The sequence below is a fragment of the Aulonocara sp. 'chitande type north' Nkhata Bay genome, linkage group LG13 (genome assembly GCF_057382095.1).
Source record: "Aulonocara sp. 'chitande type north' Nkhata Bay isolate Kocher_YH1m ecotype deep benthic linkage group LG13, A_spYH_male_GT1.1, whole genome shotgun sequence".
Classification (NCBI taxonomy): domain Eukaryota; kingdom Metazoa; phylum Chordata; class Actinopteri; order Cichliformes; family Cichlidae; genus Aulonocara; species Aulonocara sp. 'chitande type north' Nkhata Bay.
In genome coordinates this window covers 33969035-33983074 of record NC_141356.1, presented here as the reverse complement: position 1 = coordinate 33983074, position 14040 = coordinate 33969035, and the positions used below count along the sequence as shown (strand labels likewise).

General features: G+C 44.6%; 2 protein-coding genes across 2 annotated transcripts in view; both read right to left on the bottom strand.

Moving 5' to 3' along the window:
- pcca (propionyl-CoA carboxylase subunit alpha) overlaps nt 1–3768 on the bottom strand; it is a 32446-nt gene extending 28678 nt beyond the window's left edge. The window contains exons 1-4 of the mRNA XM_086260122.1: nt 3658–3768; nt 1083–1160; nt 890–937; nt 135–203 (exon numbers count right to left, since the gene is read on the bottom strand). Coding sequence (XP_086116248.1) covers nt 135–203; nt 890–937; nt 1083–1160; nt 3658–3735 — 273 coding nt within the window. The 5' untranslated portion in view covers nt 3736–3768. The remainder of the gene's footprint in view (nt 1–134; nt 204–889; nt 938–1082; nt 1161–3657) is intronic.
- Nucleotides 3769–5956: 2188 nt separating this feature from the next.
- LOC147316566 (uncharacterized) lies at nt 5957–10881 on the bottom strand. Its single transcript, XM_086258150.1, has 2 exons — nt 10052–10881; nt 5957–7406 (listed from the first exon to the last, which is right to left on the bottom strand). The coding sequence occupies exons 1-2, from the start codon at nt 10572–10574 to the stop codon at nt 6775–6777; spliced, it is 1155 nt and encodes a 384-aa protein (XP_086114276.1). The 5' UTR covers nt 10575–10881; the 3' UTR covers nt 5957–6774.
- Between the last annotated feature and the right edge of the window lie 3159 nt (nt 10882–14040).

The following is a 14040-nucleotide window of genomic DNA, read 5'->3' as shown; positions in this document are numbered from 1 at the left end:
AAATGAAACCCTTGAACACAAAGACAAGTCCTCAGGTAGGTGTGAAATAAAACCAGCATGCAGTTATTCAACACGAGGTTATGTCTAACATCAGAGTTCCCCTGCTCCCTGGAAATGCACAGGTCGTGACTCACAGCGCTGGAGTCTACATCACTGTGAACAGCCACAGTCTGGATGCCCATCTTCTTGCACGTCTTGATCACCTGATTGAAAACAAGGAAAATACCTCACAGTAGAACATATCAGCAGGCACAGCCAACTGCACCAATCAGCTGCAGCATTAAAAGCACTGAGATATGAATAATATATAGAGGATGTCATTATCTGTATTGGAAATCATGGATCCCGGACGTTTACCCCACCACCACAGCCCCCGTGCTGCTACATAATATCAGGCAGCTGGTGGCTGAAAGGTGGACCCACTGATGCAGAAGTTAGCATGAGATGAAGAACGTAGGCAGAGCACCTTTCACAGCTGAGCCCTGCAGAGTTTCCTGCTGCAGCAATGAGACGGGCTGTGAGCTGCAGCTGCTCTCTGCTTCATTTTAAGATGAACAGCTTGACACGTCCACGCATGAAACACATTCATCGTGACCATGACTTAACATTAATCACACACGAAAACTCTATTTACAGCTGTGTGAATGCTGTTTTTGGCATTTGGATAGGTCAGGGGTACGGACCTGTTATTGTCAAGGATCACTTTGCTACCTGTGGTCCCATACGAGCACAAGTACTGTCACATTTAAAGAATTCTGGCACCAACTTGATGTGAAAGTCGATACATATCAGTGGCATTTATCCGTAAAGTCAAAGTGGAATTTCCTCTTAGTCCCCCCAAAACAACCAGCTGTTAACTGTACATATTGTGTGAGTCAATGAGAGTTACCCTGCAAGCAATCTCTCCTCTGTTTGCAATGAGGATCTTATCAAAGGTCTGCGGAGGAAGAAGACAAACAGCAACGTTGCATTACTACAAAGACTTTGTACTGAAAGTAAAATATATAGATTTTCTTAATCAGCATTGTTGAAAATATGAATGAATACAAAAATGAAATAAGCAGACGAGAGCCATGCATTACCTTTTCATTGGGACTAGATATGGTGGAATACTGAGCCTCTCTCTGCACAACACAGCATCTGGACTGGAGAGGGGAACACTGCAGAGCACACAGCACAACTTTACTGTTAGTGCACACACACACACACACACACACACACACACACACACACACACACACACACACACACACACACACACACACACACACACACACACACACACACACACACACACACACACACACACACACACACACCTCATTTCTGATTCTTAGAAACAAGTAAATATCCAAATATGCTACAAAGAGCCTCTCATTGAAGTTTAAGTAAAGTCGGATATTTTCCTTTGAAGTTTTGCTTGAAGACTTCAAAGCATTCTTCTTCATTTTTATTGACAGTTTTGAGCCGGTAGAGCAGTGTGCTTGTGGCTGAAGTTCTACACAGGTGAGCAGGAAGAGACTAACTGCACCTACTTATGCTCGCCAGCTTTGACAATAACGGGGTTTATGCTTGAGCTCGATCGCCACCTGCTGGACTGTCTGCCTGCCTGCAGTCAGTGTGTAACCAAGCAGCTTTGGGAGGAGAGCGCGGAGTGCTGGAAACAGTGAAAAGTGTCACTGGCTGCGCTTTTCCTGCTTTATGTGTCGTTTCTCTGAAGCGTTGGTCCGTGTTCCCGTTGCATCGCTCCCCGCTGGGACTGCGATGATTCATCGAGTAATTCCAACGAATCGATTATGAAAAATTCTCGACACGCATTCTTCGCATCGATTGTCGTCTAACGCGCGGCTCTGTAGCAGATGCGTTTAAACACCAGCGTTTCTCCGACATTTTCAACTGAAACAAAGCTGCAACAGAAACGTATGCAGGAGCAGTGAATGAACGAGAGCCCCCAGCTTTAACATCACACTGCAGAACAACAGAAGCAGTGATGATGACGTGGGCACAGTTTAACGTGGAGCCCGAGTCTGTCCACACACCGTGACATGCTGAGCGTGGAAGAAACAGCAGCGCTGTTCCTGGAATCAACATTAAAACCTTTACAGGGAAAAAGTCACGGGAGGTCTGCATCAAAGCACCTGATCAACTTTCAGCTACAAAGTGTCTGACACAGCACAACATCTGGATCAAAACATGCAGATGAACTGTCAACTTGGTGTGACTCCGTGTTTGAGTTGCACAGCTCGCTGAAGGCTGACAGGTGTCGCGATAAGGTAGCTACCCCCTGCATCGGGAGCGCGCGCTGTGCATGGAGAGCAGTGGGATGAAGCGGGGAGCTTCCACAGACCTTCAATCAGTAGATGACCTGCGGCACCTCCTGAGCTACAGCCACTCCAAATGCAGGACATGGCCTGAGCTTTTAACTATTTGTTCGCAGCTTGTCACCTGGTTTCCGTCTGCCTGTGTTTGAGGTGCCGGTGTCCCAGTTGCACAAACACGGGATGTTTGGTGTGCAGGGTCACAGCAGCCGACTCAGTGCAGACAGAGGAGGGAGAGGGCAGCACAGTCCCGGGAATGTCTGTGGCATGAAAGCGTGAAGCAACAGGCCACGCATCACCCGCAGTATGGGCTCAAAATGTGGTCATAAATATTTTGTACTTGTAAATCAGTTTTGTATGTGTTAAAAGAATTTGTGTGTGCGTAAAAAAGATTTGTATGTGGACTTAGCCAAAAAACCTGCAAGTTACAAGTACGAGTTCTGACCCTATTCTTTTGAAGAACCAGCAAAAAAACCAAAACTCTTGTAGAGGACATAAAGTCAGAGATAGAAAAGACAAGGAGCAGGTGCATCTAGTACAGGTAGAGCTGCTGCAAAAACCCACAGAGCCCAGCAGCCAGCGCAACAAATTCTGGATCCTTTGCTTTTAGTTAGCAGTTAGCATTAGCAGCACATCCTGCGTCCGATGTGAAAGGACTTTTATGCTGCGCACTGTGACTCACAGCAATGGTCCTGGGTCAGCCCTGACTTTGTGTTAAACTAATCCTAAAGTAATAATGGTATTTCTAACCACTGATATAGCACAACTTTATCCTTTCAACAGCTGCTGAAAGTTAGGGGACCTAGCTGCTATCGGATATTTATATAGAGATCCTCCAAACTGTATCACCCTTCAAGGACCTGCAGTTCAACCATCTGTTCTCTGATTGGATTGTTACATTTGTGATTGACATGACATTGACCAATCAGATGAAAGCAAGAGAAATAGGGTCAAAATTCGTACTTGTCACTTGCAGTTTTTTTTTTGGCTAAGTCCATGCACAAATCTTTTTACTTACGCGCGCGCGCGCACACACACACACACACACACACACACACACACAACATTTACAAGTACAAAATATTTATGACCACATTTGAGCCCATACCCGCAAGACTCAGTGTCTACTCTGCTGCACAAGATACGCGACACAGCAGCGCCAACATGTCAAGTTTCAGCGCAAAATACTTTGAAACCTCTAACAGTGTGGTACAGCCCCTCGTAATGGAAACTCCAAGTTTGTTTCCAGCGGCTGTTCCGTCACAGACTCTGCGGACTGTGCGTTAGCTGTTTGTGGAGGTCCTCTGAGTGAAAGCACAGACCCTGGCGGTCAGCTCACCTTTACAGCGAACAGAAGCCTCTTTAACGTCGAAGGAACACTGTGCGCCGCCATGTTGCCGATCATCCACAACGTCATGACGTAGCGTGCAGAGCGCACAGCCGCAGGAGGCCAGTGTGATGCCAAAAAGTGATTTCCGGTACTTAAATAGTAAATACTGAATCATGCCAAGCCAGAAAGAACATTTGTGCCATAAGGTAGAAGTGCCAATCAGTTTATAGCAAAGACACTTTAATATGTTCTTTGATTATGAACTCTGATTGACATTAAACATTAAGAGCGGCCAGGCCAACGGGGCAGCAGCAATTGCAGCAAATATAAGATAGATATTTAAAGTGACCAAAAATGTTTCAGGTAGATTTGGATAACTCTTTTCTCTTAAGAAATCAAATTTAAAAACTCCTTTTTGTATTTACTCAGGTTATCTTTGTCCAACATTAAAGTTTAGTTGATGACTGGAAGCATGTGAGCAATGTGTTTGTAGATATGCAAAAAAACAACAACTAAGAAATGAGGAAGGGGGCACAGCACTGCACATGCCCAGTGCAGGAGTCGTGATTCAAACCTTCCAGAGCTGCAGTCAGCCCTCGGATGAGCCTAATAACTTACACATGCTGAATTCTTTCTTGGCTGGAGAGCCTCCTGGGTTTAATCTAGGTGCAGAAATGTTTGCTTTGCACAAGAGTCCACGAGCACCACTCACCAGAGCTGTGAAGATAGCACACCCCAACCCAAAAGTAACTTAAAATGCTTGGAACAAAATTTTCATTGGTATATAAACACGACTAAACACGCTTACTGAAAATGCTGTCCCTTTGTTTGCCATTAGGTTTCTGAGGGCCTCAGGGTGCTATCCTAGCTGATATTAACACATCACATGTCGGTTGCAGACACACTCACACCCAGACACTTCTTTAATTACATCCTTTAGCCTTTGAAGTTAAAGGGACCCACACAGTTGCTGCAGATTTCTTGGCTGAATTCATCCCCCGTTTCAACCACATCCCAACGGTGCTTTGTTGGTCTGAGCTCTGGAGACTCTGGAGGCCATCAGAGTACAGAGAACTCCTCGCCACGTTCTAGAAACCAATTTGAGATTATGTGAGCTTTGTGACATGCAGTGTTGGACTCAAACTCACAGTCTGGCTCTGGTTTTTAAAGAATAGCATTAAGGGTGTCAAGACACCAATACACCGCCACCACCACCCACGTCCAGAGCTGCAGATACAAGGCAGGGTTAATTCACGCTGTGACATTACATCAAACTGCCATCTGAACGTTGCAGCAGAAGCCACGGCTCATCAGACCAGGCAACGTTTTTCCAGTCTGGTTAATGGACTTACCTTCCAACTCTAAGCAGTCTGACCATTATTTTCTAGCAGAGTCACTCAGCGGATGCTTTCTCTTTCTGAGGTCATTCTCTGTTAACACTACAGAGGTTTGTCTGTGACAGTCCCAGAGCAGTCCACCTGGTAACAGCAACACCTCGTCCCAATTCTGATGCTCACTTCGAAGTTCACTGTTATCTTGACTCCATGTGTAAAAGCATTGTTCTGCTGTGTGAATGGCTAATTTGATCTTTGCATTAACAAGCAATTCAGCAGGTATGCCTAATGAAATAGCATTGAGTTCACTCGAGCAGTGTCAGAAAGCATTTATCTGGCAACGTGCTTTAGTAACTTACCCAAGGGCATGACGATGTATTTGATTGGTGTTGCCTGTAGCTAATGTTACAAGAATGTATCAAATTTTAAATTCTGAACCAGCTGCTGGTCAAAATATAGACAGCTTTCATTTTAGCTTCTTTTCACCCAGATTAGCCCAAAAGCATGCTGCGCTGCTGTGAAACATCCTGGCAGTGGATGAGTGCACCCTCCACATAATCTTACTGCCACAGGCTGGATCGCACTTTCAGGTCTACCTTTCACATCACTGAGTCAGTCTGTACAGGGGAGCCACCTACCTTACTCTCTCTGTCAGAGTATCAAGACACAAGAACATGGAGACTTCCAATGCAGGAAACCCCTGATACAGTCTGCCTGGGGTAAGCTTTGACATGGTAAGTGTGAATACTTGGTGAATTATCATGTTTAGATAGACTTTTGCAATGTGTTCATGGCAAAATTAAATTACAACCTTTTAGGAGGAACCACTGTGGTTATGGTTGGTGGACAGTTCCACCTGCTGCAGGTCTCTGAACTTTTCTGGTGGGTGGATCATGAATCTGAGCCACATATGAAGAGTGCACTTTAAAACAGTTACTTTTTTAAGCAGTTTCAAAAATCATGCACACTTCTACTTCTTTTCTTGATTTATTGATGCACATTGTGTGTAGGACATGAGATTTTTGAAAGCTTGAGGTGCTGGAAATGAAGTGTAAACAAACACAAGAGATTAACTCACTCATAATCCAACCGAGATTCAGTGGGAGATTCAGTACAAACAAGGACGTGAGTATAGTTTCACTGACTTCTGCTACGTTGGATTAAACTCACAAATACTTCCAGACTTCTGTTTGTTACTAAAGACCTCTGTATGCTTCCACAGAGGTGGCGGCCTGACAGCAGAATCAGCTGTTCCAGATCAACCTTTTAAAGTTGTACAAACCAGTCTGCTCGAAGCATACAGAGACTATAAAGTACTCCCCTGTGTACCTGCTGGTTTGGTCCTGCCGTGTTACCTTGTGTACATTGGTGCTGTGACATCAAGGAAACATTAACCTCTTTCCATCAACTTGGCCCCTAAAATTGCTTCACCTAAGTGGAGCCCTTGAATTGGTCATTGATCCGTGTCTCTAGAGGTCGTCATGTACACAAATCTCTTTAATATTCGCTGATCCACTTGCACAAAGTTAACTCCTTATCTTAGTTCAGGTTAGCTAGCCATGACTGATAACTTGCAGTAAAACATTTTGTTTCATAATCAGGAGTTCCTCCCGTCCTTTCGGACACCATTTGAGCCGTTTCTGTTGATCCACACATTTTTAATGTGACACAGTCCCTTTGACCTTCTCCGAGGGCCACCGATGTGGAACCATGCAGCTGCTTGTTCTGGCCCGACCTGGATCTGACGATATGAGATCTGTTCTGCGAGTCAAATTTCACCAGTCCCTCAACTTTACGTGACGTACTCCTCGTCATCACTAGGTTCTGATTTGATGTGGTCTGGGTGAAGGAGAGGAAAGTGTGGTGCTGTAGTCCTGGTACAGACATACCACTCCTTAATGTTAGACAACTGAGGTAAGGCTGGGTTGACTGAGCGCTGGCTCCGCCGTGGGGTCCTGCCGCTCTGCTGCTGCTGGCTCAGCTGGCTCTTCAGGCCTGAAAGAGAGAGATCCAGAGGCATCGCTACCGGAGACGAACTCCGTAGCAGCAGCTTATGGTCCACTTCGCTGGCTGAACGGAGGTCCAATTCGTGATTGGACAGCAGAGAAAAATGAGTGTTTCTGTCAGTAAGTGATGGAGAGAGGTGGTTCATTTTAAGGTCAAGGGGCTCGAGGACAGCCGGATGAGGTTGCTGGAGTTGAAGAGGGATGGCATTGTACAGGTCCTGGGTTTCAGAGGTAGGTGATGACTTGATGTGAACCTTCATGTGTTTGCGCAGGGAGCTGGGGTGGGTGTAAGACTTGGTGCATCCTACTGCCTTGCAGTCGTAGGGCTTTGAGGCTGTGTGGACCTGCGAGTGCTTCTTTCGGTCGCTGCTGTTGGCAAAGCGCCGCTCGCAAAACTCACACTGGAATGGCTTCTCACCTGAAAAACAAACATCACACGCACAATTATCAGCCTTGCAAAGGGAATGGACCTGAAAAACCAACATTCAACTGGACACGTTCAAAGGAGTGATGCTGAGAAATAGCATTGTTATTCCAAAAAAGGACACTTGTTTCTAAAGAACAGTAAATATTTAATGGAATCGTATTTTAACCTCCTAGGACCTGCGTCCCCATATGTGGACGTCACATTTTGGGTTATTTAGACCAAAATACTCAATTTTGCTCTACAAGGGCCTGATATCCACTTACGAGGACATTATGCTGCTACTGTTCTATCAAAATGTTAAACGAATATCCTCATGTGTGGCTCTCATTTTTCTTAAAAACAAAAATAAGGTTAAAAAAAAATCTGGTAATTCTTTGTTTTTACATTCATCAGGTCCCAATCAGCCCAAATATCAAAGAGAAATTAAAAATGCTGCCGTGGAAGAGCTCGGGTCTTAGGAGGTTAAATAATCAAAACTCATATCAAAGTTGGAACGCAGTGACCGATGTTCAGCAACCATCACTGAGCACACAGTTAAAGCAGGTTTAACAAATATGATGCTGCTGAAGAAGTGATCCTTTAGCTTTTAGGCATACATCCCAGTCAGGGAACAGCTTCCAAACCTCAGCAGAGTGATGTTGCTTTTTAAGAAATGAAGGTTGATCCATTGAGAAATTAGCAAAACAGCAGCTCTTGAATGGTGACTGAAAGCTTTGAAGAAGAAAGTAATCACCAACAAGAAGGCGATTGGTTACAAAAGAAGCAAATCTGTGAGTGCAGAACAAATGGTGCTTGATATCCTCTGTCAAGCATGGTGGAGGGAAGTTATGGATGCTGCATGATTCCTTCCCTTTGTTTTTAAATGTAATATCTCCAGTAAATGTAATAAATAGAAGGAAATTTAAACCAAAAAATCTGCTGCAGTTTTAGATCAACAGTCAGGAACCACATTGATTAATGCAGCACCAAATGGACAGAAGAGCTGTGTAGGTCAGGCTCTCACTGCTTCCATGCAGACACGCTGCAGCTTGTGAGAGCCCATATGGAAAAGAAAAAGACAATATACTTATAAAGCTTATATGATTTACTCATGAAAGTGGCCACTTTCTCATTACTTTCATATATTGTTTTAGGAAGTGTCCAAAACATACAAGTTTCATTTCTATAATTTTCAAGGGATCTCATATCTGTTTTCACTCTTGTATGCTTTTCATACACGTTTCACACAAGGCAGATACAAACTTTATAAGATTTATATTTATCTTTTCCATATGGGAGGACAGACACACACCAGGGTTTTTACCTTCTTCTGGGATAAAGAGAAAACACAGTGGGGTCAGCGAGGAAGCACCAGCTAATAAAAAACCCTCCATAAGACTGGATGATTTAGCTTAATGTAAAACGATGAATGATTATCAGCAGAAGAGATAACGACATGCTAAATTTTAACATTTGCATGTTTTGTATTCCTTTTGAAAACACAGTTGTACTAATGCTTTCATGCTGTCTTTAACGGGAATGGGAGTGATGTCTTGGGGAAACTGGAAGCACACATAAAAGCATCGACTGTATTAAAGATGAATGCAGTGGCAGACCTGTTTTTGAAGCTATGTGCTGATCTTTTTTTGCCTCACCACTATAGCTACACCAACACGGGCTTCACTGGAATCTGTGTCCATCTTTTATGTACAGTCTATGTACAGAGCCTCTACCGTGACATCATGCCATCACAGGCCTTCCTAGAAAAAGTCTATATCAGTAACATAAACTCAGTGTTGTGGTAATAAAGCATCTTTAAGAGACATGGTCAGAAAATGGACCTGCATGTATGTGGGACCACTCAGCTACTTATACGGCTGCAGACCACTTAGCTGGAGCCTCTGTGACTCACATCAGAAGCAGCTTTTCTACCAATCAGAGAGCTGGTGGCTTGAGCCCCAGCCCCTTCAGCCTGCATGTCCAAGCATCCTGGAGTAAGTTGATCCATTAGATTGTGAGTGCATGCATGAATGTTAGACGTGGCACTTGTCTATAGAATGAATGAATGAAGGTGTGTGAGAGCTTGTTGGGGGGGGGGGGGGGGGGGGGGGTGCACCCAGTAAGTACCAGTTTTTATTGGATGCAGTTTCAGAGCATCTGTCACACATGCAGCCAGTTTCAATCAGCGCCCTGCGCTACCCTGCCCGTGATGTCGGTACAGCATCGCACTCGTTTTCTGCATTGTGTGGTTGTTTCTAGTTTAGCTGGTGACTTTTATACTTTTACTGGCTTATTGATTTCAAGATCCTAAACGCAGCAAGCGCTGTTGTTATTGATGATTAATAACTGATGTATAGTCATTGCCCAAGGACGGGTTCACCGCTCATACACGTCCTGAGGACTAAACTAAAGCTCAGTGCTGACCTGTGCTGATGCCTGTCACCTAGGAAACAAGGGAGCACTCAAGTCTAATGTGAATCTACACCGAACTAAGCCCAAGTAAACATGGAGGGGATTCCTAGCAGGGGAGAGCGCTGTGTATTATGCTGTGTTCTCGGTCCCTGACAGGAAGCTTGTGTTGACGGATGGCACGGACTGAGCGAGCGCAATGACAGTATCTGCGCTCTCGTAGCAGTCACACAATCACGAACCCTTACCAGTGTGCGTGCGCGTGTGGATCTTGAGGTTTTCCGAGCGTGCGAACATCTTGCCGCAATTGGGAAATGCGCATGAAAACGGCTTCTCCCCGGTGTGCACGCGAATGTGGTTAATGAGTTTGTATTTGGCTTTGAACGCCTTCCCGCCGCGCATACACTCGTCCCACATACAGACGTGACTGAGGCTTTCCAGCCCCGCAGCTACATGCTCGGTGGTGACGTGGTCCACGAGCTCGTGCATGGAGCTGAAAGTTTGATCGCAGACGGATGTCGCCGTCCGCCCAAGCCTCTGTCTTGAAGAAGTTCGGTCAATCCATTTGCACACTAGCTCCGTTTTAACGGTGGGGCCTTTGGAGAAATCCAGCAGGCCGTCCATCCCACCGCCCGCATCGGTGTCGGCAGAAGCGGGGATACTGGTAGCTCTCGGATGGGGTGGCGAGACGATGCTAGAAGCTCCAGAGTTGTTGTTCCCCAACGGAGAGACGAGGCCATTGTGCCTGGCCACCACAGCCGTCCGCTTCATGCTCTGCACGGCGGGCTGTCCCGCTCCTGTCGCCACCAGCACACCTTGCTTTCACTTAAAATGAGTTCAATCCAACTGGCCAAAGCCTCACCACTATCACGCTTCCTTCCTGTGTGTTTTAGTCGAGGCGAGAGCGCATGCGGCAGCGTTTTTACCCCCCGCTGCTCGCTGTTAGCTCCCGAGAGTCAAAGCCTCCATGCTTCTATTTACTGTGAATAGAGATGAACGGAGTCGAAGGAATACAGCAGGACGCGACCCGCTACCATTTGGCGGCGTCCTTGTCTCCTTTCCTTCCTTACTCCAGCCTTCCTTCCTTTTAGTTTTAACTAACGTGTCCATATTGCTGATGTGCGTCGAGGATCAGGAGCGCCAGCACACAGAAATGAAGCATTGCCTGATTTAATGATGACTCGTGAAATAACCTGCATTAGTAAATTCATTTAGAACTGTTTTCATGTCTTTTGTTTATTTAGACATGCATAACATCCATCGTTGTTTATATGTTAAAGGGAAATGAAAAACACAAATATGAATAAATATTTCCAAAATAATCCAACAACAAATACTTAATGTAGTTAATACTAAATATGATTTATAGAAAGAAAAAGAAAGAATCAAAACCTCATTTTAAAAAATGTTCAAATTGAGACTTTAAAAAATGCAAATTAAAAAGAGAAATAAGTAAATGAATTGAAAAATCCAATTAGTTTTGAAATGTTTATTCCACTCACCTTTTAAGTTTCATTTTTCCCGTTAGCTGTAATAATTACTAGATTAGCTATTGGATTAGCTTTTCCATTTCTATGGCTTTTTGGTCCTTGGAGAAAAAGCAATGCAAATTAGGCATGCATGTAAAGAGGTCTCTCATTGGTTGCTCACAGGCATGCTGGCTGGGTTTTTCTGTGCCACTGACAGCTTTTCACTGTTAAGGAGACTTTTTAAAGAAGTGTTTGTGGACAGTTAGCCTCGGTATTCATTGAAAATGTCCAACACAAATATATGAATGATGTGAAGGGAAAATGCAGGGAAAAGAAAACCTGAACCCCTCATGATTTGGCTGAAAGTAATGTAGTAACACAGCTAATGCTAGTATCCCTCCACGTAGCCATGTAGCCCCAGTCTTACCTTGTGAAAATGTGACATACCAGTAGTACTAGCTAGCTTCTGTTTTTAGTAAGCTAATGTGCTCAAATAAAGCTTGAAGAAGCTCAGACTGTTACAATGGTTAAAACCAGTCCTGTTACATTTATACACATTGCTAAAGCAATGGCTGCAACCTACAGCCTTTGAAATCACGATTAATATGCTGTCCTAATATTAATTTTCTCTATACAATCTGTGGCCATAAAGTCTCTGAATGTTGTGTGAGCTACAATAAATGATGTGAAATAATGTTTTTAAACCAGGGCAGCACGGTGGCACGGTGGTGAGCACTGTTGCCACACAGCAAGCAGGTCCTGATTCAATTCCACCTTCAGGCCGGGGTCTTTTGTGTGGAGTTTGCATGTTCTCCCCATGTTTGCGTGGCTTCTCACCGGGTACTCCAGTTTTCTCCCACAGTCCAAAGACTTGCAGTTAGTGGGGATTAGGTTAATTGATCAATCTAAATTGCCCATAGGAGTGAATGTGAGTGAGAATGGTTGTCTGTCTCTGGCTGTATCCCAACTCAGGGTCTGCAGCCTTAAAGGCCGCATTTTAAGGCCGATTACGTCACAGCGGCGCGCCGAAGGCTGTCCCAATTCGAAGGCTGCTCGACATGCGGCCCTGAAATGCGTCCTTCATTTCCCTGAATTTGAAGGATGTGGCGGTGTAGACTTCGTGGCCCAATATATCCCAGAATGCATAGCGCGGCGGTGGGTGTGGATAATTTTGCCGAAAAAAAACGGCAGACGAGGGGCGCCCGAAGAGTGAACTTTAAGTACTGAATATTATGTCACTTATCTATGTGCGAATGTTTAATAACGAAGAACAATAAAACATTCCTGTTGGCCACATGTCGGCAAAGTCATGTGACATTAGTGACGTTTGTACTAACTTGGTTTTAAAGTCTTTACTTTAAAATATACGCCGTTCAATAGCTGAGCTTCATCTCACAGAGAATGATCAAAGCTCATGTAGAAACAAACAAATGAACAAAAGATTGTCTCAAATAATGCTGAAAAGTTTCCAGCTGTTAGTATCATGGTTGCCCGGCAACCTGGGCAGCGTGACGGAGGTTAGACCGTCCCATTTCACAAGCCTCGCACTTCCGACCTTAGCGGTCTTTGAGTACGCGGCCCTTGAGGATCGTTGAGGCTGCGTACTTTAAGGCTGCAGACCCTGAATTGGGAGACAGCCACTTGTGTCTTAGCCCAGACTGGCGACCTGTCCGGGGTGTACCCCGCCTCTCGCCCTATGACAGCTGAGATAGGCTCCAGCGCCCCCCTGCGACCCTAAAAAAGGATAAGCAGAAGTGATTGGATGGATGGAAGTTTTATAGAAATTAAAGTGAACTTATTAAATTACTACTGATATTGTGGGTGATTTTTGTCATGGTACTGGGTCTGCGACCCACTGTTTGTGTTTCAACTTCTGGAATGATATTCTTTGATTACTGATGTTTTGTTTACTTACTGTTTATCTGTGGTTAGTCTCTGGCCCCATGTTTTCCCGGTGCTTTTGTATTTCCTCTGTTCCAGACTCTGTCACCACCTCTGCCTCTACATGATGTCACGCTTCCTGTTTTATTTTGATAGTCCATGCCTTATGTCAGTGTATTCTGCTTTGTCTCTGTATGTCTGATTTGTCCCAGCTGTATTCCCACCTGATCCCCATCCTCTCTTGTCTTGCCTGTGCATTTAAGCCATGTGTTTTCCTTTGCCCTTCATCGTGTTGTACCCTCACTGTGCTGAGTTTTGCCCTTTGTGATCCTGGCTAAGTTCAGGTTCTCAGTTCCTGGTTTGTTTTCCAGTTAGTCTGTCTTATATCTAGTTTTTCGTTTTCATATTTGTGGCTTTGGTTAGTTTTTTTGTGAGTTTACTTTTATAGAAAGTCTTCCCAGCAATAAAGCTGCTGCTTTAAGTTTCCATGCTGTGTACGAGTCCTGTGTTTGGGTCATCCTGACTGCCACAGCACACATCCTGACAATTTTTATCTTTTAAATGGATTTGTGTGTGTAGGTTTGTTTCTGGATGACAACTTGGTTTCCTTTGGGAGGTGAGGACACAACTACATCTGTTCTACACCATGCTGTAATGGGTTTCACAGGTCGTGACCTTGGAGCGCTTTGAGTCAGCTTTGTGGCTTCAGGCACCCCAAGGGGAATTTTTTTTATTGATATAGATATACAGCGGTCCCTCGTTTATCGCGGGAGTTACATTCTGAGAATAACCTGCAATCTGTGAAATCCACAAAGTAGCCAACTTTATATTTTACAATTAATATAGATGTTTTAAGGCTGTAAAACCCCTCACTACACACTTTATAC